Source organism: Loxodonta africana, chromosome 21 (assembly GCF_030014295.1).
Source record: "Loxodonta africana isolate mLoxAfr1 chromosome 21, mLoxAfr1.hap2, whole genome shotgun sequence".
Classification (NCBI taxonomy): Eukaryota; Metazoa; Chordata; class Mammalia; order Proboscidea; family Elephantidae; genus Loxodonta; species Loxodonta africana.
The window spans coordinates 115,990-141,742 of NC_087362.1; the positions used below are offsets into that span (position 1 = coordinate 115,990).

General features: G+C 40.2%; 1 protein-coding gene across 6 annotated transcripts in view; it reads left to right on the top strand.

Annotated features, from left to right (window-relative positions):
• CENPU (centromere protein U) overlaps nucleotides 1-25,753 on the top strand; it is a 71,743-nt gene that overhangs the window by 20,897 nt on the left and 25,093 nt on the right. For all 6 annotated transcript variants that reach the window (XM_003415859.4, XM_023555015.2, XM_023555014.2 and 3 more), the window contains 2 exons: nucleotides 16,483-16,552; nucleotides 18,801-18,915. In XM_003415859.4, coding sequence (XP_003415907.1) covers nucleotides 16,483-16,552; nucleotides 18,801-18,915 — 185 coding nt within the window. The remainder of the gene's footprint in view (nucleotides 1-16,482; nucleotides 16,553-18,800; nucleotides 18,916-25,753) is intronic.

Genomic DNA, 25,753 nt, shown 5'->3' on the forward strand with positions numbered 1-25,753 from the left:
TACAATCTGCTGTTTAATGGGCTCAGTGGTGATCCCGAAAGATATGTCCACATCCTAATTCCTGGAATCTGTAAATGTTATATTTGGGAAAAGTGTCTTTGCATATTTTATTAAGTTAAAGATCCTGACATGAGAAGATTATCCTGGGTTTTGTGAGTGTGCCCTAAATGGCACCACAAGTAGATGGGTGGAGAGAGATGAGGTGGACACACAGAAGAAAACGATGTGATGACAAAGGCAAAGATTGGAGTGATACAACCACAAGCCGAGGAATGGCATTGCCACCAGAAACTGGAAGATGCAAGGAATGGATTTTCATCTAGAGTCCCATAGGGAGTATGGTCCTGTCGACATCATAATTTTGGCCCACTGAAATTGATTTTGGACTTCTGAGATCCAGAGAGGATACTTTTTTCTTGTTTAAGCCCCCAAGTTTGTGGTAATTGCTACAGAAGCCACAGGAAACCAATATACCATTCCGTGGCTCGTTCTTTTCAGCTATGTGCTTTTCAGTTCTAGAATTTCCATTTGGTTCTCCTTTAATAGTTTGTTTCTCTGCTGAGATTCTCTATATGGTAATGTTGAGTCATTAAGACTATAATTCTCTTTACTTCTTTGAAAATATTTATGATATGTCCTTCTTTAAAGTCTGTGTTTTCTAAATCCAATATCTGGGCCACCTGGGAGTCAGTTTCTACTGACTGCTTTTTTTTTTTCTTTTTTTTAGGTTAGTTGACTTTTTCTTTACATAATTTTTAGCGTACATTAGATGAAGGTTTACAGACAGACAAGTCTCATTAAACAGTCAGTACACACATTGTTTTGTGGCATTGGTTAACAACCCCATGATATGTAATCACTCTCCTTTCTCAACCTTGGGTTCACTATTACCAGCTTTCTTGTTCTCTCCTGCCGTGTAGTCCCTGCCCCTGGGTAGGTGTGCTGCTTTAGTCTCGTTTTGTTTTATTGGCCTGTCCAGTCTTCAGCTGAAGGGTCAACCTCAGGAGTGACCTCATTACTGAGCTGAAAGGGTGTCCGGGGGCCGTATTCTTGGGGTTTCTCCAGTTTCTGTCAGGCCAGGAAGTCTGGTCTTTCTTTTTTGAGTTAGAATTTTCTAATACATTTTTCTTCAGCTCTGTCCAGGACCCTCTATTGTGATCCTTGTCAGAGCAGTCAGTGGTGGTAGCCAGGTACCGTCTAGTTGTACTGGATCCAGTCTGGTAGAGGCCGTGGTAGATGTGGTCCATTGGTCCTTTGAAATAATCTTTCCCTTGTATCTCTAGTTTTCTCCATTCTTCCTTGCTCCTGAAGGGTTTAGACTAGTGGAGTTTTCTAAATGGCTGCTCACAGGCTTTTAAGACTCCAGACACTACTCACCAAAGTAGAATGTAGAACATTTTCTTTATAAACTATGTTATGCCAATTGAGATAGATGTTCCCCGAGCCCATGGTTCCCACAGCCCTCAACCTAGCAATTCAGTCCCTCAGGAAGTCTGGATGTGTCTATGGAGCTTCCATAACCTTGCCATATACAAGTTGTGCTGTCTTCCTCAGTATTGTGTACTCTTACTCTTCACCAACGGGTATTGTCTATTTAGTGTGTTTTCATTCCCATGCCTCCCCTCCTTCGTAACCATCAAAGATTGTTTCTTTTTGTGTGTAAACCTTCTCATGAGTTTTTACAGTAATTGTCTCATAGAATATGTGACCTTTTGTGATTGGCTTATTTCACTCAGCATAATGTCCTCCAGATTCACCCACGTTATAAGATGCTTCACAGATTCATCATTGTTCTTTATCGTTGCATAATATTCCATTGTGTGTATGTACCACAGTGTGATTATCCATTCATCTGTTGATAGGCATCTAGTGTCATGGATTGAATTGTGTCCCCCAAAAAATATGTGTCAACTTGCTTAGGCCATGATTCCCATTATTGTGTGAGTGTCCTCATTTGGCGATTGTAATTTTATGTTGAGAGGATTAGGGTGGGATTGTAACACCACCCTTACTCAGGTCACCTACCTGATCCAAGGTAAAGGGAGCTTCCCTGGGGTGTGGTCTGTACCACCTTTTATCTCTCAAGAGATAAAAGTAAAGGGAAGCAAGCAGAGAGATGGGGACCTCATACCACTAAGAAAGCAGCACCGAGAGCAGAGCACGTCCTTTGGACATGGGGTCCCTGCACCTGAGAAGCTCCTTGACAAGGGGAATATTGAAGACAAGGACCTTCTTCCAGAGCCAACAGAGAGAGAAAGCCTTCCTGTGAAGCCGACACCCTGAATTTGCACTTGGAACCTTCTAGACTGAGAAAATAAATTTCTCTTTGTTAAAGCCATCCACTTGTGGTATTTCTGTTATGGCAGCACTAGATGCCTAAGACATCTAGGTTGTTTCCATCTTTTTGCTGTTGTGAACAGTGTTACAGTGAATCTGAATGTCCATGTGTCTATTCGTGTGATGACTCTTAATTCTACAGGATATAGTCCTGGGAGTGGGATTGCTGGATCATATGGTTTTTCTATTTCTAGCTTTCTAAGGAAGCACCATATTGTTTTCCAGAATGGTTGTATCATTTCTCATTCCCACCAGTAATGCATAAGATCTCCCCACAGCCTCGCCAGCATTTGTTATTTCCTGTTTTTTTGATTTGTGCCAGTATTGCCAGGGGGAGATGGGATCTCACTGCGATTTTAATTTGAATTTTTCTAATGGCTAGTGATCACAAGCATTTCCTGTGTCTGTTGGGAGCTTGAATGTCTTCTTTAGTGAAGTGTCTGTTCATTTGCTTTGCTGATTTTTTAACTGGATTGTCTTTTTGTTATAGGGGTGTTGGATTTTCTTGTAGATTTTAGAGATAAGACCTTTGTATGATTTGTAATCGCCTTTTTTTTTGTCCCCAGTCTGTAGGTTCACTTTTTATCTTTTGCTGAAATCTTTTGATGAGTAAAAGTGTTTAATATTTAGAAGATCCCGGTTATCAGCTTATCATCTGGAGTTTGTGTGTTGTTGGCTGTGGTTTGTATCTTGTTAATGCCTCGTATTACGGCCTGTAGTGTTGATCCTGTTCTTTCATCTATGAACTTCATGGTTTTTGGCTTTATATTTAGGTCTTTGATCCATTTTGAGTTGGTTTTTGTGTATGGTGTGAGGTATGGGTTCTGTTCCATTTTTCTACAGAATGGACATCCAGTTTGGCCAGCACCATTTGTTTAAAAGGCTGTCTTTCCCCCATTTGATAGACTTTGGGCCCTTGTCAAAGATAAGGTGACCATAGGTGGATGGATTTACGTCTGGGTTCTTGATTCTATTCCATTGGTCAATGTGTCTGTCATTGTACCAGTACCAGGCTGTTTTGACACCTTAGCTGTATAGTTGGTTCTGAGGTCAGATAGTGTCAGTCCTCCTACTTTATTCTTCATCTTCAATAGTGCTTTGATTATCCGAGGCTACTTCCCGTTCCATATATAAAGTCAATGATTAGTTTTTCCATCTCTTTAAAGAATGTTGTTGATATTTGGATTGGGAGTGCATCGCATTTATAAATCACTCTGAGTAGGTTTATCATTTTCACAATGTTGATTTTACCTATCCATGAGCATAGTATGTTTTTCCATTTACGTAGATCTCTTTTGGTTTCTTGCAGTAGTGTTTTGTGTAAGTCCTTTACATCCTTGGTTAGATTTATTCCTAAGTATTGTATTTTTTTAGGGATTGTTATAAATGGTATTGTTTTCCTGATTTCCTTTTCATTGTTCTTTTTGTTGGTGTATAGAAATCCAACTAATTTTTGTATGTTTATCTTGTATCCTGCTAGTCTGCTGAATCTTTCTATTTAGTTCCAGTAGTTTTCTCGTGGAGTCTTTGGGTTTTCTATGTATAGTATCATGTGACCTGCAAATAAGGACAGTTTAACTTCTTCATTACTGATTTGGATGCCCTTTATTTCTGTTTCTTGCCTTATTGCTCTAGCTAGAACTTCAGCACACTGTTGAATAGGACTGGTGACAAAGGGCATCCTCGTCTTGTTCCTGTTCTCAAGGGGAATATTTTCATCCTCTCTCCATTAAGAATAATGTTGGCTGTTGGTTTTACATAGATGCCCTTCATTATGTAGAGAAATTTCTCTTCTGTACCTATTTTATTGAGAGTTTTTATCAGGAATGGATGTTGGACTTTGTCAGATGCCTTTTCTGTGTTGATTGAGATGATCTTGTGATTCTTTTCTTTCCTTTTATTTATGTGGTGGATTACACTGACTGATTTTCTAATTCGAATCATCCTTGCATACCTGGTATGAATCGTGCTTGGTCATGGTGTATTATTTTTTTGATATGCAGAATTCTATTGGCTAGAGTTTTGTTGAGAATTTTTGCATCTATATTCATGAAAGATATTGGTCTGTAATTTTTTTTTTTTTTTTGTGGTGTCTTTGCCTGGTTTTGGTATCAGGGTTATGCTGGCTTCATAGAGTGAATTTGGAAGTATCGCTTCTGTTTCTAAATTCTGAAATAGTTTGAGTAGTACTGGTGTAAACTCTTCTCTGAATGTTTGGTAGAATTCTTCAGTGAAGCCACCTGGGTCAGGGCTTTTTTTCTTGGGACTTTTTTAAAATTATTTTTCAACCTCTTCTCTTGTTATGGGTCTGTTCAAATTTTCAGCATCATTTTGTAGGTAGTGTGTTTCTAGAAATTTGTCCATTTCCTCTAGGTTTTCTAATTTGATGCAGGATGGTATTTCATAATACTCTGTTACGGTCCTTTTTATTTCAGTCGCGTCTTTTGTAATGTCCCCGATTTCGTTTCTTACTTGAGTTATTTGCATTATTTTCTGGTTTCCTTTTGTCAGTTTGGCCAGTGATTTGTCAATTTTGTTGATCCTTTCAAAGAACCAACTTTTGGTTTTGTTGATTGTGTTGCTTTTCTATTCTCTATCTCATTTATTTCTGCTCTGATCTTTATTATTTCCTTTTTTCTGGTGGCTTTGGGTTTCTTCTATTGTTCTGTTTCTGTTTGTTTCATGTTGTGTAGCTAATGTTTTGATTTTATCACTTCTTTTTTGATGTGTGCATCTATTGCTATAAATTGACCTCTGAGGACTGCCTTTACTGTGTCCCAAAGGTTTTGGTATGATGTGTTTTCATTCTCGTTTGATTCTAGGAATTTTTTTATTCCATCTATGATTTTTTTCTATTTCCCAGTGGTTTTTAAGCAGAGTGTTACTCAGTTTCCATGTTATGGATTTTTTTTTTTTTCTTTGCTCTTCCTGTTGTTTATTTCTACTTTGATGGCATTGTGGTCAGAGAAGATACTTTGTATTACCTCAGTGTTTTCAATTTTGTTGAGGGTTGCTGTGTGGCCTAAGATGTGGTCTATTCTGGAGAACATGCTATGTGCTTTGGAAAAGAATGTGTACTTTGCAGCTGTTGGGTGGAGTGTTCTGTATATGTCTTTGAGGTCAAGTTGGCTGCTTGTGCCGTTTAGCTCCTCTGTATCTTTGTTGAGTTTCTCTCCAGATGTTCTGTTCCTTTCCTGAGAGTGGTGTGTTGAAGTCTCCTCCTGTTATTGTGGAACTGTCAGTTTCTCTTTTCAGTGCTGTTAGTTTCTTTTATTGTTTTGGAGCCCTGTCGTTGAGTGCATAGATGTTTCTTATGGTTAAGTCTTCATGATGAATCATCCCTTTGATAATTATATAGTGTCCTTTGTATTTTAGGGTGGATTTTGCTTTAAAATCTGTATTATCTGCGATTAGTATTGGCACTCCTGCTCTTTTGTGGTAGTTATTTGCTTGATATATTTATTTCAATTTTTTTATTTTTAATAAATTTATATCATTGTTTCTGAGGTGTTTCTGTTGTAGACAGCATATTGATGGATTTTCTTTTTTATCTGTTGTTTCACACTTTGCCTCTTTATTGGTGCATTTAGGCCATTTACATTCAGTGTAATTACTGATAGGTGTGACTTTATTGTTGTCATTTTGTGGTGCTAGCATTTTCTTTGTTCCTCTTACTCTCCTGTGCTGAATTCCTTTTGTTTGTGAATTTTTTAATTTTTCTGTTTTTATTGAGACTTTATGTTTTTTTCCCTTATTTTGATGAGTAAGTTTGTTAACTTTTTCTGTGGTTACCTTGAAATTTATCCTTATCTTTCTAGGTTTAAAATAGCCTATTATTACTTGATATCACCTTGCCATCCTCTCCATTAGAAAGCTCTATACCTATACCATTTATTCACTCTGACGTTGTTATCATTTGCAGTTTAACCTTTCTAGTTCCCTGTTATAAATCTTTTGGTTTTCGATAGTCCTTGAGACTTCATTTCCTAGGTTGGTATCTGGCTGGTACAGTCTTGCCTCCTAGATTCAGGCTGTGGTCTGATGTTTGTTCTCAAACTGAAGGACCCCCTTAATAATTCTTTTAAGTTTGGTTTGTTTTTACATATTCCCTTAATTTCTGTTTATCTGGAAATGTCCTAATATCACCATATTTGAATGAGAGTTTTGCAGGATATATTATTCTGGGTGGCGATTTTTTTTTTCTTTCAAGGTTTTATACATGTCATCCCATTGCCTTCTTGCCTGCATGGTTTCTGCTGGATAGTCAGAGCTTAGTGGTATTGTTTTTCCTCTGCATGTGACTTTTTGTTTTTCTTGAGCCACTCTCAGGATTTTTTGTTGTCTTTGGTTTTAGTGAGTGTGATTATGATATGTCTTAGTAATTTTCTTTTGAGGTCTATCCTACGTGGGGTTCGTTGAGCTTCTTGGATGGTCAGCTTTTCATCTTTTGTGATGTTAGGGAAGTTTTCTGTCATCAATTCTTTAATGGTCCACTGTGTGTTTCCCATTTCTTCCCCCGTTCTGGAACTCCGATCACTCGCTAGATTTTGCCTTTGATTGTATCTCGCATAATTATCAGCGTTTCTTCATTTTTCTTCATTCTTTTTCTGATTTTTCCTCAGAGTTGTATACAAGTGCTTGTCTTCAGTTTGGCTGATCCTGTCTTCCATTGTTTCACACTTGCTCCTCTGCCCATCTATGACACTGTCCATTTCTGAAATCTTGTTTATCTTTTGGATTTCTAATTGTTGTTTTTGTATGATTTCTAGTTTTGAATTTATTTTGGCATTTTGTACCTGTATTTTCCTGAATTCTCCTTTTTTTGTCTGTATTTTCCATGAATTTGTCTGTTTTCTTCATTTCTGCCTGCTTTTTGCTTCACCTCTTGGATAGCTCTGAATATTAGAGATTTAAATTCTCTGCCAGGTAGTTCTAGTGCCTTTTCTGCTACTGGAAAGTCATCTGGTATTTTATTTTGCATGCCTACTGGAACCATCCTATCCTGTTTTTTTTTAATGTGTTTTGATATTGTCTGCTGTCTTCAGGACATTCAGTAGTTATTTGGTTATCGATTATAGGTGTTTGTTTCATCCTGCTTTTTTGGGTTTTTTTGTTTATGTCTGAGCAGGTGGGCTGTGTGTTGTTCGTTGTTTACTTGTATGTGGTCACAATACTTTTCACATCCTTCTCCAGTGAGCAGGGCCAGTCAGTCAGCTGTGGTGCAGCAGGGCATGTCCAGCTGAAGGGGAGGGGCCGGGGTGGGTTGTTTGGGGCATGTACTAGGGCCAAATGGCAGGCCAGGAATTAGTGCTGGGCAGGTTCTGGTAGGCCATGCCATGCTGCTCGGGGGTGTGATGTTCAGCGCATGGTGCAGGTAGGCAGGAAGGAGGGGGAGGCTGTGATGTTGGAGCTAATACGGGTATGGGGAAGAGGAGAGACAGGAGAGAGAAACAGGAACCAAAAACAAAGAAACAACAAAAAAGTGCTTAGGGAGCTTGCCTTTGGAGTGGAGAGATGAGAAACCAAGAAATGGAGAAAAACAAAGAGGAAGAAAAAAAGGGGAATAGAAAAAAAATAACTAGACAAAAATTTGGAAGCAAAGGAAAGCCCCCAGGGTCCCACTGGTACGGCTGCAAAAGCCGGAGACTTGGCTCCCAGGCTGCACAGTATAGCCTGGTTAGAGGGGGTGTAGATGTGACACCACGCCAGGTTTTTAGGAGACAGGAGAGGAAGGTAAGTGTAGAGAGACGAGAACTGAGAAATGAAGAAAGAGAGAAAGGGAGGGAGGGAGAGAGAGAGAAGGAAGGAGGGAAAAAAAGAAAAGAGTAATGCCCCCAGGGATCTCACCCGCACAGCTGTGCAGATTGAGGAGTGGCTCCTAAGCCCTTCAGTGCAGCCCAGCTAGAAGAGGCTCCCAAGCCATGAAAAGAAAACAAATAGAGCAAAAAAGGCCTCAGGGATCCCGCCAATGTGTGGTCTGGGGAAGTGGTTCTATGTTCGAGTGTTGCTTCACAGCCTTTCAAGAGGAAGCAAAGATGGCACATGGATCCAGGGGTTCAAGAGAAAGGAGGGGGAGGTAACAGGAGGCATGGAAGAAACCAATAGGACTGGAGAAAAGCAACACCAGCAACAAACAAGTGGCATGCAGCGTGGCTGCGGTGAATCCAGGCAGCCCAGGGCTGAAGCAGTTGTCTCTGGGCCAAGAGACTGTGGCGAGCAGGAAGCAGAGGAGCCCGAAGATGAGGGGAGGGGGAAGAAGGATGGGGATTAGGAAAGCCTATATCGCTAGTTACCGGGTGCTCTGTCTCCTGCTGGGAAATTTGTGAAGCTGCTTTCCTGTACTCCCTGTCCACCGATCTGTAATGTGATTGGGGTGAATCCAAGGGCACAGATGCTGCACTTTGCCACCTATCAAGCCACTGCTGCCAGCCAGGAAGCATGGAGGTAGAGCAATGGGGAGAAGATGCAGGTGGGAAAGCATGTATCGCTGGTCACCAGGTGCTCTGTCTCCTGCTGGGAGCCTGTGAAGCTGCTTTCCCATGCTCCCTGTCCACCAGTCTCCAATAGGAGTCCAAGAGGGCAGATCCATGGTGTGCTAGCTGTTAGGGGTCCTCTGCATACATCTCTCCTCGCTCTCTTGACTCTGTCAATTTCTTACTCCATATGGTGTTTGGCTGAGTTCTTTCTCTCTTCATTTGACACTTTGTTTTCCAGGACTGGCATTTGTCTCTCTTTTGCTTAGTTTTTCGGCTCTTTACTGTGGAGGGATGGCATGGTGATTCTGTCTGTGGCACCATGTTGGCTGGAAGTACTCTGCTTTTTTTTCTTGACTGTTAGGTGCTTTCAAGTCGGTTCCAACTCATAGTGATCTATGAGTACAGCAGAATAAACACCGCCCAGCCTTGTGCCATCCTCACAGTCGTTGCTGTTTGAGCCCATTGTTGTAGCCACTGAGTCAGTCCATCTCGTCAAGGGTCTTTCTCTTTTTCGTTGCCCCTCTACCAAGCATAACGTCCTTCTCCGGGACTGGTCCCTCATGATAATACATCCAAACTATGTGAGACAAAGTCTCGCAATCCTTGCTTCTGAGGAGCACTCTGGCTATACTTCTTCCGAGACAGGTTTGTTCATTCTCCTGGTAGTCCATGGCGTATTCAATATTCATCACCAACACCATAATTCAAAGGCGTAAATTCTTCTTTGGTCTTCTTTATTCGTTGTTCAGCTTTCGCATGCATATGAGGCGATTGAAAATACCATGGCTTGAGTCAGGCACACCTTAGTCTTCAGAATGATACCTTTACTTTTGAACACTTTAAAAAGGTGTTTTGCAGCAGATTTCCCAGTGCAATGTGTCCTTCGATTTCTTGACTGCTGCTTTCATGGGCCTTGATTGTGAACCCAAGTAAAATGAAATCCTTGATAACTTCAGTCTTATCTGCAGTTATCATGATGTTGCTTACTGGTTCAGTTATGAGGATTTTTGTTTTCTTTATGTTGAGGCATAATCCATACGGAAGGCTGCAGTCTTTGATTTTCACCGGTAAGTGCTTCAAGTGCTCTCCACTTTCAGCAAGTAAGGTTATGTCATCTGCATATCGCAAGTTGTTAATGAGTCTTTCTCCAGTCCCAGCTCTGTGTTCTTCAGATGATTCAGCTTTTCAGATTATTTGCTCAGCACACAAATTGAGTAGATGTGGTGAAAGGATACAGCTCTGACTCATACCTTTCCTGGTTTTAAACCACTCAATATCTCCTTGTTGTGTTCGAAAAACTGCATCTTATTCTAAGTTCAGGTTCCATATGAGCACAATTAAGTATTCTGGGATTCCTATTCTTTGCAGCATTACCTGTAATTTGTTATGATCCACAGAGGTGTATGCCTTTGCATAGTCTATAAAACACAGGTAAACATCTTTCTGGTATTCTCTGCTTTCAGCCAAGATCCATCTGATTGCAGCAATGAAACCCTTTTCTTGACTTTGGGTCACATCTTCCTGTGTAACGTTTTTAATCCAGTATTTTTTAACAGCGTGAATAATGGTAGTTTGATTATTGGCTGATCATCTTGAACTTCTGTAGGCTTGGTTTTATCCTTTGTTAGGGTCAATATGTGGAAAGCCTAAGGTATTGATTTGAAAGCCTCTCTAACTCGGTGGGACTCAGCCTCCTAATTAATTTTCAGTTGCTGCATAAAAATGACCACAAACTTAATAGCTTAAAACACCATACATTATCTCATAGTTTTTTAGGTCAGAAGTCTGAGCACAGCTGGATTCTCTGCTCAGGGTCTCAGAAGGCTGAAATCAAGGTGCTAGCCAGGAGTGAAATCTCATCTGAGACTCTGGGTCCTCTTCCAAGCTTGTTCAAGTTGTTAGTAGAATTAACTTCCTTTCAGTTGTAGGATTGAAGTCCTTGTTTTCTCCGTGGCTATCAGTCGAGTATCCATTTCGTCTCTTAGAGGCTGCCTTCTAGTCCTAGTGACGTGCCCCTCTCGTAATACGGCGGCTTCTTCAAAGCCAGCAGGAAAATCACTTCAGTCTGCTGCAACAAAGTCTTAAATAATGTAACCTAAACTCACAGGTGCCACCCACACTCAGGGAGGAGAGGATTATACAAGTCATTGGGGACCATCTTAGAATTTTGTCTACCATAGCCTCCAATGTCTCTTGTCTCCCTGGTGGATCTTGTCAGAGATTGATTTTAAGCCTTGTTAGGATTCTAAGTGTAGGCCTTGCTTAAGGGCAGTGTTTCTTAACCTTTTTTCATTATTGTGCTCCCCAAGGAGTCTTTTTGGCATAGTGGTTAGGAGCTCAGCTGCTAACCAAAAGTTTGGCATTTCGAATCCACCAGCAGCTCCTTGGAAACCCTATGGGGCAGTTCTCCTCTGTCCTATAGGGTCACTATGAGTTGGAATCAACTCAGCGGCAATGGATTTTTATGATTAAGGAGTCTTTTTAGACGCTTTTTTCCCTAATCACCCACCCCTCCCAATTAAATTTAATACCACATACATACTGTATATTAGCTTATGTACTTGGGCGCTTTGCAGGGTCACAAACCATTGTAATATGTATGATTTTTTTGCACCCCTTCCCCCTACAAGAACCAGTTTTTGCCCCCTTGGAGGCAGTATCGCCCCTGTTGAGATTATATGCTCTAAGGTATATATGGTCCTTACCCCTAAAATGTGGCCTTTCTACTATCTCAGTTGAATAGATAGGTCTTAACAAAGTATTAATGAGGCCCCTGCATTCTCTGCATCCAGTTTTCCCCAGCACTGCTTTTCCTCTATCTTTTCTGTTCTTAATCTCATGATCGCCACTCTCTGGTAAACTTCATGTAGTCTCACTCTACACATGTGTAGCACAGTGCTTGATAAGGGAGTCTTGAGAAACGCTACATGGACTTCTGATGCTCCTCTCTGAGCAGCTTATTCCAAGGGCTTCAAATTCCCAGTGTCAGACCTCTGCCTTCTCAGCTGAGGATAATCACAGTGCTCTGCTTAGACTCCAGTTTGCTGTGCTACTATCAGGAAATTGTCCCCAGGCAGAGCAGGAGGTCATTCATGGGGTTTACCTTATCAGTCTGTGTTGCCTGTTGTCTGATGCCTGTATGAAATTGCCATATTTCCCTCCTGTATTAGGGTTTTCCAGAGAAACAGAACCAGTAGGAGATGTGTATTTGTGTATATATACATGTAGAGAGAGAGAAATTTTAAGGAATTGGCTCATGTAGTTGTGGGGTCCAGCAAGTTCAACATCCATAGGTCACGTGGAAGGCTGGAAACGCCAGCAGTCTTGAGCCCGAAATCTGGGCCAAGCAGGCTGGAAACTCTGGCAGGATCTGTGTCACAGCCTTGAGGCAGAATATATCTCCTTTGGAAAACCTCAGTTTTTGCTCTTGAGGCCTTTAACTGATTGGATGAGACCCACTCACATTGTGGAGAGTAATCTACCTTATTTAAAGACAACTAATTGTAAATATTACTCATATATGACTACATTTATAGTATATCTAGACTTGTGTTTGAACAATTGGAACCTAGTCAAGTTAACACATAAAATTGACATCACACACCCAGTTTTAGGGTTGTTTATGGCAAGAGAACAAGTCTAAAAGCTGTTCCTTCATCGTTCCTGAAAGGAGAAATTTGAGCTTCAATAATAAAAGTTCAGCTTCCTCCCAAACGAGAATTTTTTAAGTTGACTGAAAGTTTTGTTTATTTTTTATATAACAAAGTTATTTAATTTTCACAGTGTTTTCTTATGTTTAATTTAGATGATTCCTTTGCATAATTCAACTAATACATTAATTTAGAACTAAATGAGAATTCCCCACATGTCTGTCAAGTTTGTCATACTGTGGTGGCTTGCGTGTTGCTGTGATGCTGGAAGCTATGCCGCTAGTATTTCAAATACCAGCAAGGTCACCCATGGTGGACAGGTTTGAGTTGAGCTTCTAGACTAAGACAGACTAGGAAGAAGGACCTGGTGGTCTACTTTTGAAAAAAACTAGCCATTGAAAATGTTATGGATAGCCGTGGAACGTTGTCTGATATAGTGCCCAAAGATGAGACCCTTAAATTGGAAGGCACGAGAAAAATCCAACTGGGGAAGAGCTACCTCCTCAAAGTAGAGTCTACCTTAATAACGTGGATGGAGTCAAGCTTTCGGGACCTTCATTTGCTGATATGGCACAACTCAAAATGAGAAGAAACAGCTACAAACATCCATTAATAATAGGAACGTGGAATGTACAAAGTATGAATCTAGGGAAATTGGAAATTGTCAGAAATGAAGTGGAATGCATAAATATTGATATCTTAGGCATTCGTGAACTGAAATGGACTGGTATTGGCCATTTTGAACTGGACAGTCATATGGTATACTGTGCCAGGAATGACATAATGAAGAGGAGTGACGTTACATTCATTCTCAAATAGAACATTTCAAGATCTATCCTGAAATATGCTGTCAGTGATAGGATAATATCCCTAGGCCTACAAGAAAGACCAGTTAATTCAACTGTTACTCAAGTTTACACACCAACCACTAATGCCAAAGATGAGAAAATTGAAGTTTTTACGATCTTCTGCAGTCTGAAGTTGATCAAATGTACAATCACGATTCATTGATAATTACTGGTGATCGGAAGGCGAAAGTTGAAAATAAAGAAGGAATAGTAGTTGGACAATATGTTGATAGAAACGATGGTGGAGAGTGCATGATAGAATTTTGAAAGACCACTGACTTCTTTATCGCAGATAACCTTTTTTCACCAACATAAATGGCAACTATACATGTGGACCTCGCCAGATGGAATACACAGGACTCAGACTATATGAAGGAGGAGATGGAAAACTCAACATCATCAGTAGAACAAGACCAGGGGCCGACTGTGGAGCAGACCATCAACTGCTCATATGCAAATTCAACTAGAAGCTGAAGAAAATTAAAACAAGTCCATGAGAGCCAAAATAAGACCTTGGGTATTGTCTTAGTTATCTAGTGCTGCTGTAAGAGAAATACCACAAGCAGATGGTTTTAACAAACAGGAGTTTATTCTCTCACATTCCAGTAGGCTGGAAGTCTGAATTCAGGGCACCAGATTTAGGGGAATGCTTTTTCTCTCTGTTGTCTCTGGAGGAAGGTCCTTGTCATCAGTCTCCCCTGGACTAGGAGCTTCTCTGCTCAGCAACCCCGGGTCCAAGGGATACGCTCTGCTCCTGGCACTGCGTTCTTGGTGGTAAGAGGTCCCTTGTCTCTCTGCTCCTTTCTCTCTTTTTTTTTTATCTCAAAAGAGATTGGTTCAAGACGCAATCCAGTGTTGTAGATGGAGTCCTACCTCATTAACGTAATTGCCATCTATCTTGCCTCATCAATATCAGAGGTGGGATTTACAACACATAGGAAAATCACATCAGGTGATGAAATGGTGAATGATCAGACTGTACTGGGAATCGTGACCTAACCAAGTTGACAGATATTTTGGGGGTACACAATTTGGCCCACGACAGGTATATCCAACCTGAATTTAGAGATCATCTTGAGATTAAATTTGATGTGTTGAACACTAGTCACTGAAGACCAGATGAGTTGTGGGATGACATCAACTACATCATACATGAAGAAAGCAAAATGTCATTAAAAAGACATGAAAGAAAGAAAAGACAAAAATGAATGTCAGAAGAGCCTCTGAAACTTGCTCTTGAATGTAGAGTAGCTAAAGTGAAAGGAAGAAACAGTAAAAGCTGAACAGAAGATTTCAAAGGGCAGCTTCAGAAGACAAAATGAAGTATTATAATGGAATGTGCAAAGACCTAGAGTTAGAAAGCCAAAAGGGAAGAACACACTAAGCATTTCTCAAGCTGAAAGAACTGAAGGAAAATTTAAACCTCGATTTGCAATATTGAAGGATTCTGTGGGGTAAATATTAAATGACACAGGAACCATCAAAAGAAGATGAAAGGGATACACAGAGTCACTGTACCAAAGAGATTTGGTTGACGTTCATCCATTTCAGGAGGTAACATATGATCGAGAACTGATGGTGCTAAGGAAGAATTCCAACCTCTACTGAAGGAATTGGTGAAAAACAAGGTTCCAGAAATAGAATACCAATTGAGATCTTTCAGCAAACAGATGCAGTGCTCAAAGTGCTCACTTGGCTATGCCAAGAAATTTGGAAGATAGCTACCTGAACAACTGATTGGAGGAAATCCATATTTGTGTCCATTCCAAAGAAAGGCAATCAGCAGAATGGGAATTATTGAACAATATTGTTAATATTATACACAAGTAAAATCTTGTTGAAGATCATTTCAAAAACGGTTGCAACAGTACATCAACAGGGAACTGCCAGAAATTTAAGCTGAATGCAGAAGAGATCGTGGAACAAGGGATATTATTGCTAATGTCAGGTGGATCTTGGATGAAAGCAAAGAATACCAGAAAGATGTTTACCTGTGTTTTAGTGACTATACAAGGGCATTCGACTGTATGGACCATAACGAATTATGGAGGACATTACAAAGAATGGGAATTTCCGAACACTGAATTGTGCTCATGCTGAACCTGTGCATAGACCAAGAGACAGTCATTTGAACAGAACACGGGGATACTGAGTGGTTTAAAGTCAGGAAAGGTATATGTCAGGGTTGTATCCTTTCACCATACTTAGTCTGTATGCTGAGCAAATAGAGAAACTGGACTATATGGTGAAGAACATGGCATCAGGATTGGAGAAAGAGTCATTAGCAACCTGCAGATGACGCAACATTGCTTGCTGAAAGTGATGAGGACTTGAGGCACTTACCAATGAAGATCAAAGACTACAGCCTTCAGTGTGGATTACATCTTAAAGAAAACAAAAATTCTCGCACCTGGACCAGTAAGCAACATTATGGTAAATGGAGACAAGATTGAAGTTGTCAAGGATTTCATTTTACTTGGATCCACAGTAAAAGTCCACGGAAGCAGCAATGAAGAAATCGAATGATGCATCGCATCGGACAAATCTGCTGCAAAAGACCGCTTTATGGTGTCGAAAGCAAAGATGGTCGCTTTAACGACTAAGGAGCACATGACCAAAGCTATTGAATTTTCAGTCACCTCATATGCACTTGAACATTGGACAATGAATAAAGACCAAAGAAAAACTGATGCCTTTGAATTATGGTGTTGGTGAAGAACATTCAGTATACCATGGACTTCCAGAAGAATGAATGAATCTGTCTTGGAAGAAGTACAGCCAGAATGCTCCTTAGAAGCAAGGATGGCATGACTTTGTCTCACACACTTTGGACCAGGAGGGACCATTCCCTGGAGAAGGACATCATGCTTGGTAAAGTAGAGGGTCATTGTAGAGGGTCAGTGAAGAAGAGGAAGACCCTCAACGGGATGGGTTGACACAGTGGCTACAACATTGGCATCAAGCATAACAATAATTGTGAGGATGGAACAGGACCTGGCAGTGTTTCGTTCTGTTGTACATAGGGTCACTTGAGTCGGAATCGACTTTATGGCACCCAACAACAACAGCAAATAAGAATTATAGCTAAAATATTAATTGACATAATAGATTCTTAATCTATATGTTTTAAGAAAAAAATTTTCTCAAATTAAAATCTATGCTTTTTTGTAGAAAATTCAGAAAAAGGGGAAGATGTCTCATGGCAAAGTGAAGAAATCAAGAAGTAAAGATGTAGACTCAGGTACAGAATTGTGCTTTATACTATGTTATTGATTCAGGAATTTCATTTTTTTTTTTTTAAATAAAAACCTTTATCTTAACATAAGTCGTAAGTATATAAAATTGGTGTTTCTAAAAATTAGGAATGTGTGACTTTGGAGTAACTTTATTTTTTTCCAATGTTATATCATGAAAATTTTCAACATACAGCAAAGGTGAAACAATTTTACAGTGAACAGTACAGTATACCCACCACCTAGATTTCACTGTTAACATTTTATTATACTTGCTTTATCACCTACCTAACCCTCCATTATCCATTTTAACGTCTGGTGCATTTTAACATAAGTTGGAGACATCAGTATGCTTTTCTCTGAAGTAATACAACATGCACATCACTAACTGGACTTCAGTGCTTGTATATAGTCTGTACATTTTACATACAATGAAGTACCCAGCTCTAAGGTGTATATTTGTTGAGTGTTGGGAAAGGTGAACACCTGTGTAACTGAAACCCTTATCAAGACATAGGCACTTACCATCATCCAGAATTCTCATGCCTCTTCCAAGTAGTTTCAGACCTTGCTAACTACTGTTTCTACATTTCTGTTTCACAAATTGCTGGTAGCAGAAACAACATTGGAGTGTTTACTACATGGCAGTCATTGTATGAAGTGTTTAATATCATTCTCTCTTTAATTCTTTTAATAAATCTATGAGGTGTAAATACTATTATTTTTACAGACGAGGAAACTGAGACTTAGATCAAAATTCTTGTTTGAAGTTGCACAGCCTTAAATGAGCTCAGCCATGTTTTAGGTAACAATCGATGCATGATAAACCACCTCAAAATCTAGTGATTTAAAATAGAGGTCAGAAAACTGGTGTGCAGTCCAATTTGCCCAATTTTAGCTCGTCACCTCTTTGAAAGTTGGGACACGGCTACATTCATTTTTTACATATTGCGTATGGCTGCTTTTGTGCTTAAATGGCAAAGTTGACTAGTTGGCCCACGAAGCCAAAAATATTTATTATTTGTCACTGAATTAAAATAGCTACCAGTTTATTGGTTTACAATTTGGATTCTACTCATTGGGCTGCATTCAGTTGATGGCTGAGCTGGGGTGGAAGGTCTGAAAAAGCTCCATTCATATGTCTGATTCCTTGGTGCACCTCTACGTGACCTCTTTTTTTCTCCATGTGGCTGGGTTGGTCTTCCTTATGGTTCGAGAGTCAGAATTTCACTTGACAGCTCAGTTCTAAGAGCGAGCATTTAAGGAGGCAAAAAACAGAAGCTGCAGATCTCTTGAGTCCTGGCCTTGGAAATTGTACAACATCACTCTGTCACATTCTGCTGGTCAAGCCAGTCACAGGGCCAGCCAAGATTGAAAAGGAAGGGAAATACAAGTGGCAGAGAATTTGTGGCTGTCATTAACAGCCCTGAATCGAGTTCAGGTCAGTGTGATTTGGAGATGAAGTCTCAATCAGTATGCTCATCAGTTTTGAGGTATTAAATGAGAAATTAGTTGTGGGAAGAGTGGGCTATACTACCAGTGCTTTTAGTTAACATACAAAAGATAATTTAGGTGTTAACCAGAAATTGACCGATAATAGCACCTTACAAATGTATAGTAATTTATTGTTTTGGGACATGCATTCACAGGTATTTTATTGCTCGAGTCCCACAGCAAACATAAAAGGTAGATTTTAACATGGTTTTTTTTTTTTCCCCCTTCCGTTTTACCTGTGAGGAAGCTGGGGCTCTTGAAGGTTAAGTAAATGATCTACCTGAGATCTTACGACTAGTAAGTAAAGAAGCTCAAAGCAGAACCGAGGTCCAGTGTATTTCCATATATTATCTTAACTATTTAAATTAATGTATCGAGTAATTGTGATGCATTCTAGAAGTGGCCTACCAGATAGGTTAGAATTCAGAAAATACAGTTAAAGGAGAAGAACTGTATCACCAGTCCTAGTATTGAGCAACAGCAGGCTACTAAATAAAGGCACAGCCAGGTAACCAAAACGCAGCATGTTTTGGGCTGCTTCAGCAAGGATGATAGGAAACCAAGGAAACAGCAGTGAGTGACAGAAGATGGGAGCTTGTGAGACTGTGTACTGGGATGGGAAGAAGAAAGTGTGTTTCCTCACGTTTCTTCGGCTATAGCTGTCTTTAGCAATTTGGTGGGAGTGCTTTAGGCTTTCAGAGCCCTGGACCAGAACCAAATTATGAATAATCTAAGTAAAAATGATTTTTTTTAATGTTCTAGATAGTGATATTTCCGACAGTGCATTTATTTGGTGTCTAGAAGGAAGGAAAACCAGTGACATCATGGAGTTAGATGTTGTTTTGTCTGCATTTGAGAAAACCCTCTCAGAGTATAAGTAAGTATTTTGTTATTGTGATATATGTACCTAATAAATTTCCCTTGAAGCACCACTTTTGCATATCACAGTTTTTGATATGTAATATTTTCATTGACATTCAATTTTAGGTATTTTGTACATTTTCTTGTAATATTTTCTCTAATCCTGAGTGATTTAGCATCGTGTCTTTAAATGTCCAAACGTGATTTTTAATTCATATTTTTGTGTTAACCTTCCATCTTAAATATGTTGTAATCAAATCATGGTCTGGTGATACCTTTTTTTTTTTTTAATTTTGAGACTTGCTTTACAGCCTAGCGTATGATCTTTGTGGAATCTCTGACTATTGAATCCGTGTATAATCAGTAATCAGTTTTTCCTGGTATGTCTGTCAGTTTTTGCTATGTATATTTTGAGGCTATTAGAAACATCATGTTTCAAATTCCTCTGTCTTGTGGATGGAACACTTTATAATTACGTAGCTGTTGAATTTAGTCCATTTACATCTATTGTAATTTCCAGTATATTTAGAATAGTATACTGATACATTGTTACTACCTCTTTGATTTTTTCTTCCACTTTTTAATGTTTTTAAGCCTTACTAGCTTTATAAAAAGGAGTCTCTGGGGTGTAAACAGTTAAGCGCTCAACTACTAGCTGAAAGTTTGGCGGTTTGAACCCACCCAGAGATCCCTGGGAAGAAAGGCCTGGCAATCTGCTTCCAAAACATCACAGTCTCAAAAACACCATGGAGCAGCTCTCCTCTGCACACACGGGGTCACTATGAGTCAGATAACTTTAAACAAAAAACCATGTATTTATAACTCCCCAGTAAAAAGATTAGAACTTTGGCATGCTCTGTTATCCCCTGGTCTCTTTTCCCTTACCCCTACCCTTAACCCCATCATGTTTAGATTGTCTGAACCAAAAACCAAACCCATTGCCATTGAGTCAATTCTGACTCAGAGCAACCCTGTAGGATAAAGTAGAACTGCCCATAGGGTTTCCAAGATTGTAATCTTTACAGAAGCAGACTGCCACATCTTCCTCCCCTGGAACAGCTGGTGGGTTCGGTTAACAGCCAAGCACTTAACCACCGCAGAGACTTATTTCTGGTTCAAGATAGATGAAATTTCTCCTTTTTTGTGTTGTCTCTGTAGTTTGTTTTTTTCCCCTAAGACAACAAACTTTACTAAGGTATTTCATCACTTGTACTTCATGTATTTCATGCAACATTCTCTGGATATGTCTCTTCCCTTATTTAAAACCTTGTTTTCAGTGTGGTTCTTTATGTTATAAAACTTTTGAACTCTTCCATTTATTTTAATCTTGCTCTTGAATGTGAATGCCAGTTTAGCTGGATATAATATTCTGGGTTCTAAATTATATCCTTGAATATTTTGAAAACTGCTCTTTTGCCCTTTGTTTTTGCATCTAGTGTTGGTTTTGGAAAATTTGATGTCAGTCTAATCTTTGTATATGATCTCCTCTTTCTCTCTGTAAGCATTAAAGAATATTTTGTCTTTGATATCCATAAATATCACTGTAATGGGCCTGGCATTTTAAATCTAAGGTTCTTTTTTTTTAATTCTAAGAATTAAAAATATTTTCGTATGTTCTGTTTTTATTCCTTTCTTTTTTTCTGGGACTACCTTTATCTGAATGATAGCTCTTTCTTTGTTCTTCTGGGAGAATTCCTCAATCTGGAAATTGGAAAGTTTGCTTATTTATAGCAGATGTATTCACTCTGCTGTTTATTTCATTTGTTGAGTTCTTTATCTAGCTGTTGTATTAGTTATCAGTTATATAGGGCTGTTATAACAGAAATACCACAAGCGGATAGTTTTAACAAAAAGAAATTATATACTCTCACAGCCTAGTAAGCTAGAAGGTCTGAATTCAGGGCGCTGGCTCTAGGGGAAGGCTTTTTCTTTCTCTGCCAGCTCTGGAGGAAGGTCCTTGTCATCAGTCTTCGCCTGGTCTAGGAGCTTCTCAGTGCAGGAACCCTGGGTCCAAAGGACATGCCCTGCTCTTGGTGCTGCGTTCTTGGTGGTATGAGGTCCCCACATCTCTCTGCTCTTTTAGAGATGGACTCAAGACACAACCTAATCTTATAGATTAAGCCCTGCCTTATTAACATAATTGCCTCTAATCCTGCCTCATTAATATCTTACAGGTAGGATTTACAACACATAGTAAAACCACATCAGATGGTAAAATGATGGACAATCACATAATATTAGGAATCATGGCCTGGCCAAGTTGACACACATTCTTGGGGGATACAATTAAATCCATAACAGCTTTTTTTTTTTTTTTTAAATATCTAATATTTCTGCTTGTTTCTTTGTTGTGTCTCTTGTTCATGTTTTATGCTGCTACTATCTTCCCTTAGAATTTTTATTCAGCGGAATTCAAATTACTGGGCCATCTATTCTAAAAATATCTTCTGCTGATCGAAACTAATACATTTTTATTCTGAGCTAGTTGTGTTCCTCCAGTGTTTTGTTGTTTCAGCCTGTGAGCTTATTTTCTCTTGAGGCTGTCAGCTTCTCTTTCAGACAGTGGGTACAAGTGAAGACCAAACCCCAGGCCTTGTCAGGTCCCATAAGTTCAGGGGAGGAAGTGAGTGAGCCCTTGGTGGAAGCCTTAATCACTAACCCCACAAAATAGCCTGTCAGATCAGGACTTCACCCTTTGCCCTCCAGAGAGAAGTAGCATTAACAGCAGATAGACTCCTTAGATTATCATTCTCTGCACCTGGGGGTTGGGCAGGGAAGGATGAGGCAACAACTGCCCAGAGTAAGTCGACTCTACCTGTTTTTTTCCAGCCCTCACATGTACAGCCCTGCTTTACTCTTGAGGACACAGGGGTAGAGGTCCATCCATGTTGCTACAGGTGTTGGGAGGCACTGTTGGTAAGAATCGGTGGTGGGGAAGAAAAGCAGGAGTCAGCATCAACAGCTCTTCTTGTGTTTTCATCCTTTACATCCCAGGCTACAGCTACCACAGACCAGTTCTAAACACCCCTCAGTGATTTTTCCACAACTTTCTCGGCCCCCCCCCCCTTTTTTTTTTCATTTTCCTATCTCCTCTGCATTGATCTTGGCTTCAGAACAGAGCCAGCCTGTCATGGTAACTCATTATTGTGGGAAGTGTCTGTTTTATTTATCTATACTGTATGTTCCCGAGCCAGTTTTCTGCTAAAATGGGTGTAAAAGTTCTCTTAACATACCTGTGTTAGTTTCCTAGGGCTCTGTAACAAAGTCCCACAAACACGTTGGCTTTATATCAGTAGAAATTTATTGCCATGCAGTTCTGAAGGCCAGAAGTCCAAATTAAGGGTGTTGGCAGGCCCATGCTTTCTTCCAGATCCTTCCTTTCCTCCTCTTTTCATCAGGGTTGTGTCTGTTGACCACACTTATTCAATCTGTATGCCGAGCAAATAATCCAAGAAGCTGGACTTCATGAAGAAGAACGGGGCATCAGGATTGGAGGAAGACTCATTAATAACCTGCGCTATGCAGATGATACAGCCTTGCGTGCTGCAAGTGAAGAGGACTTGAAGAACTTACTGATGAAGATCAAAGACTACAGCCTTCAATGTGGTTTACACCTCAACATAAAGAAAACAAAAATCCTCACAACTGGACCAATAAGTGGCATCATGATACACAGAGAAAAAAATTGAAGCTGTCAAGGATTTCATTTTACTTGGATCCACAATAAATGCCCATGGCAGCAGCAGTCAGGAAATCAAATGATGCATTGCATTGGGCAAATCTACTGCAAAATGTCTCTTTAAAGTGTTAAAAAGTAAAGGTGTCACTTTAAGAACTAAGGTGCGCCTGACCCAAGCCACGGTGTTTTCAGTCACCTCATATGAATGTGAAAGTGGACAATGAATAAAGAAAACCGAAGAATCAATGGCTTGATTTATGGTGTTGTCAAAGAATATTGAATATGCCATGGACTTACAGAACAAACCAATTTGTCCTGGAAGAAGTACAGCCAGAATTCTCATTAGAAGCAAGAATAGTGAGACTTCATCTCACATACTTTGGACATGTTGTCAGGAGGGAACAGTCCCTGGAGAAAGGCATCGTGCTTGGTAAAGTAGAGGGTCAGCAGAAAAGAGGAAGACCTTCAGTGAGATAGATTGACACAGTGGCTGCAACAATGGGCTCAAACATAGCAACGATTGTGAGAGGTGGCGCAGGACCAGGCAATGTTTCGTTCTTTCCGGTCTCTGTGAGTTGGAATCAACTGAATGGCACCTAACGACAACAACAGCTTCTGGTAGCCCCAGGCATTCCTTGGCTTGCAGCTATAGTACTCTAGTCTCAGCCTTTGGAAGACCATCTTCCGTATCATAAAAACATCAGTCGTATTGGATTAAAGCTGGAATTCTTCATTCATAGATTTTTTTGAATTTTTTTCTTTAATTCAGTGTGTTTGTCATGGATTGAATTATGTCCCCCCAAAAATCTGTGTATCAACTTGGTTAGACCATGTGTGGTTGTCCTCCATTTTTGATTGTAATTTTGTGTTGAGGGGATTAGGGTGGGATGACCTCCCTGATACAAGGTAAAGGGGGTTTCCCTGGGGTGTGGCCTGCACCACCTTTTATCTCTCAAGAGATAAAACAAAAGGGAAGCATGCAGAGAGTTGGGGACCTCACATCACCAAGAAAGCAGCACCAGGAGCAGAGCGCGTCTTTAGGACCTGGGGTCCCTGCACCTGAGGAGCTCCTCGACTAGGGGAAGACTGATGGCAAGGAATCTTTCTCCGTAACTGACAGAGAGAGAAAGCCTTTCCCTGGAGCTGAGACCCTGAATTTGGACTTGCAACCTACTAGACTGTGAAAATAAATTTCTCTTTGTTAAAGCCATCCACTTGTGGTATTTCTGTTAATGGCAACACTAGATGACTAAGACAGTGTTAGAATCAGTTATATCTGTATGCTTTTTTAAATTAAAATTTTTGAGATAATTGTGGATTCGTATGCAGTTGTAAGAAAAAATACAGAGACATTTGTGTACCCTTTAGATAATTTCCCCTAGTGGTAACACCTCACGAAGTTATAGTACAATATGTCAATCAGGATATTGACATTGATACAATCCACTGATCTTATTTAGATTTCCTGTTTTACCTGTACTCGTGTGTGTGTGCGCGTGCGCGCATGCGTGCGCTTGCAGGTACCAAACCAAACCTTTTGCTGTCAAGTTGATTCTGACTTACAGGACATTATAGGATACAGTAGAACTGCCCTCTAGGGTTTCCAAGGAGTGGGTGGTAGATTTGAACTGCTCACGTTTTGGTTAGCAGCTGAGCTCTTAACCACTATACCACTTGTTGTTAGGTGCCGTCGAGTCAGTTCCGACTCATAGTGACCTTATGCACAACAGAACAAAGCACTGCCCGGTCCTGCGCCATCCTTACAGTCTTTGTTATGCTTGAGCTCATTGTTGCAGCCACTGTGTCAGTCCACCTTGTTGAGGGTCTTCCTCTTTTCCACTGACCCTGTACTCTGCCAAGCGTGATGTCCTTCTCTGGGGCTGATCCCTCCTGACAACATGTCCAAGGTATGTAAGACGCAGTCTCGCCATCCTTGCCTCTAAGGAGCATTCTGGCTGCACTTCTTCCAGGACAGATTTGTTCGTTCTTTGTAATTTGATCATATGTTTAGGTTTGTATATCCACAGCTAGTCAAGATACAGAAGAGTTCCTTTATGTCCTTGAGTTCCCCTTTTCATAACTACACTGAAGTTTTTATAAATTCCCCTCTTGCATTCCATCCTTAACCCTTGTTGTTAGGTGCCGTCGAGTCAGTTCCAACTCATAGCAGCCCTGTGCACAACAGAATGAAACACTGCCTAGTCCTGAGCCATCCTTACAATCCTTGTTATGCTTGAGCTCATTGTTGCAGCCACTGTGTCAGTCTACCTCGTTGAGGGTCTTCCTCTTTTCTGCTGATCCTGTGCTTTGACAAGCATGATGGCCTTCTCCAGGGACTGACCCCTCCTGGCAACATGTCCGACGTATGTAAGACGCAGTCTTGCCATCCTTGCTTCTAAGAAGCATTCTGGTTGTACTTCTTCCAAGACTGGTTTGTTCGTTCTTTAGGCAGTCCATGGTACATACAGTATTCTTCGCCAACATTACAATTCAAAGGCGTCAACTCTTCTTCGGTCTTCCTTATTCATTGTCCAGCTTTCACATGCATATGATGCGATTGAAAATACCATGGCTTGGATCAGGCGCACTTCAGTCTTCAACATGACATCTTTGCTTTTTGACACTTTAAAGAGGTCCTTTGCAGCGGATTTACCCAATGCAATATGTCATTTGATTTCGTGACTGCTTCTTCAATGGGTGCTGATTGTGGATCCAAGTAAAATGAAATCCTTGACAACTTAAGTCTTTTCTCCGTTTATCACGATGTTGTTCATTGGTCCAGTTGTGAGGATTTCTGTTTTTTTTATGTTGAGGTGTAGTCCACACTGAAGAGTGCAGTCTTTGATCTTCATTAGTGCTTCAAGTCCTCTTCACTTTCAGCAAGCAAGGTTGTGTCATCTGCATAACGCAGGTTGTTAATGAGCCTTCTTCCAATCCTGATGCCCTGTTCTTCTTCATATAGTCCAGCTTCTCAGATTATTGGCTCAACATACACATTGAATAGGTATGGTGAAAGGATACAACCCTGACATGTACCTTTCCTGACTTTAAACCACTCAGTATCCCCTTGTTCTGTCTGAACAACTGCCTCTCATCTATGTACAGGTTCTTCATGAGCACAATTAAGTGTTCTGGAATTTCCATTCTTCACAATGTTATCCATAGTTTGTTATGA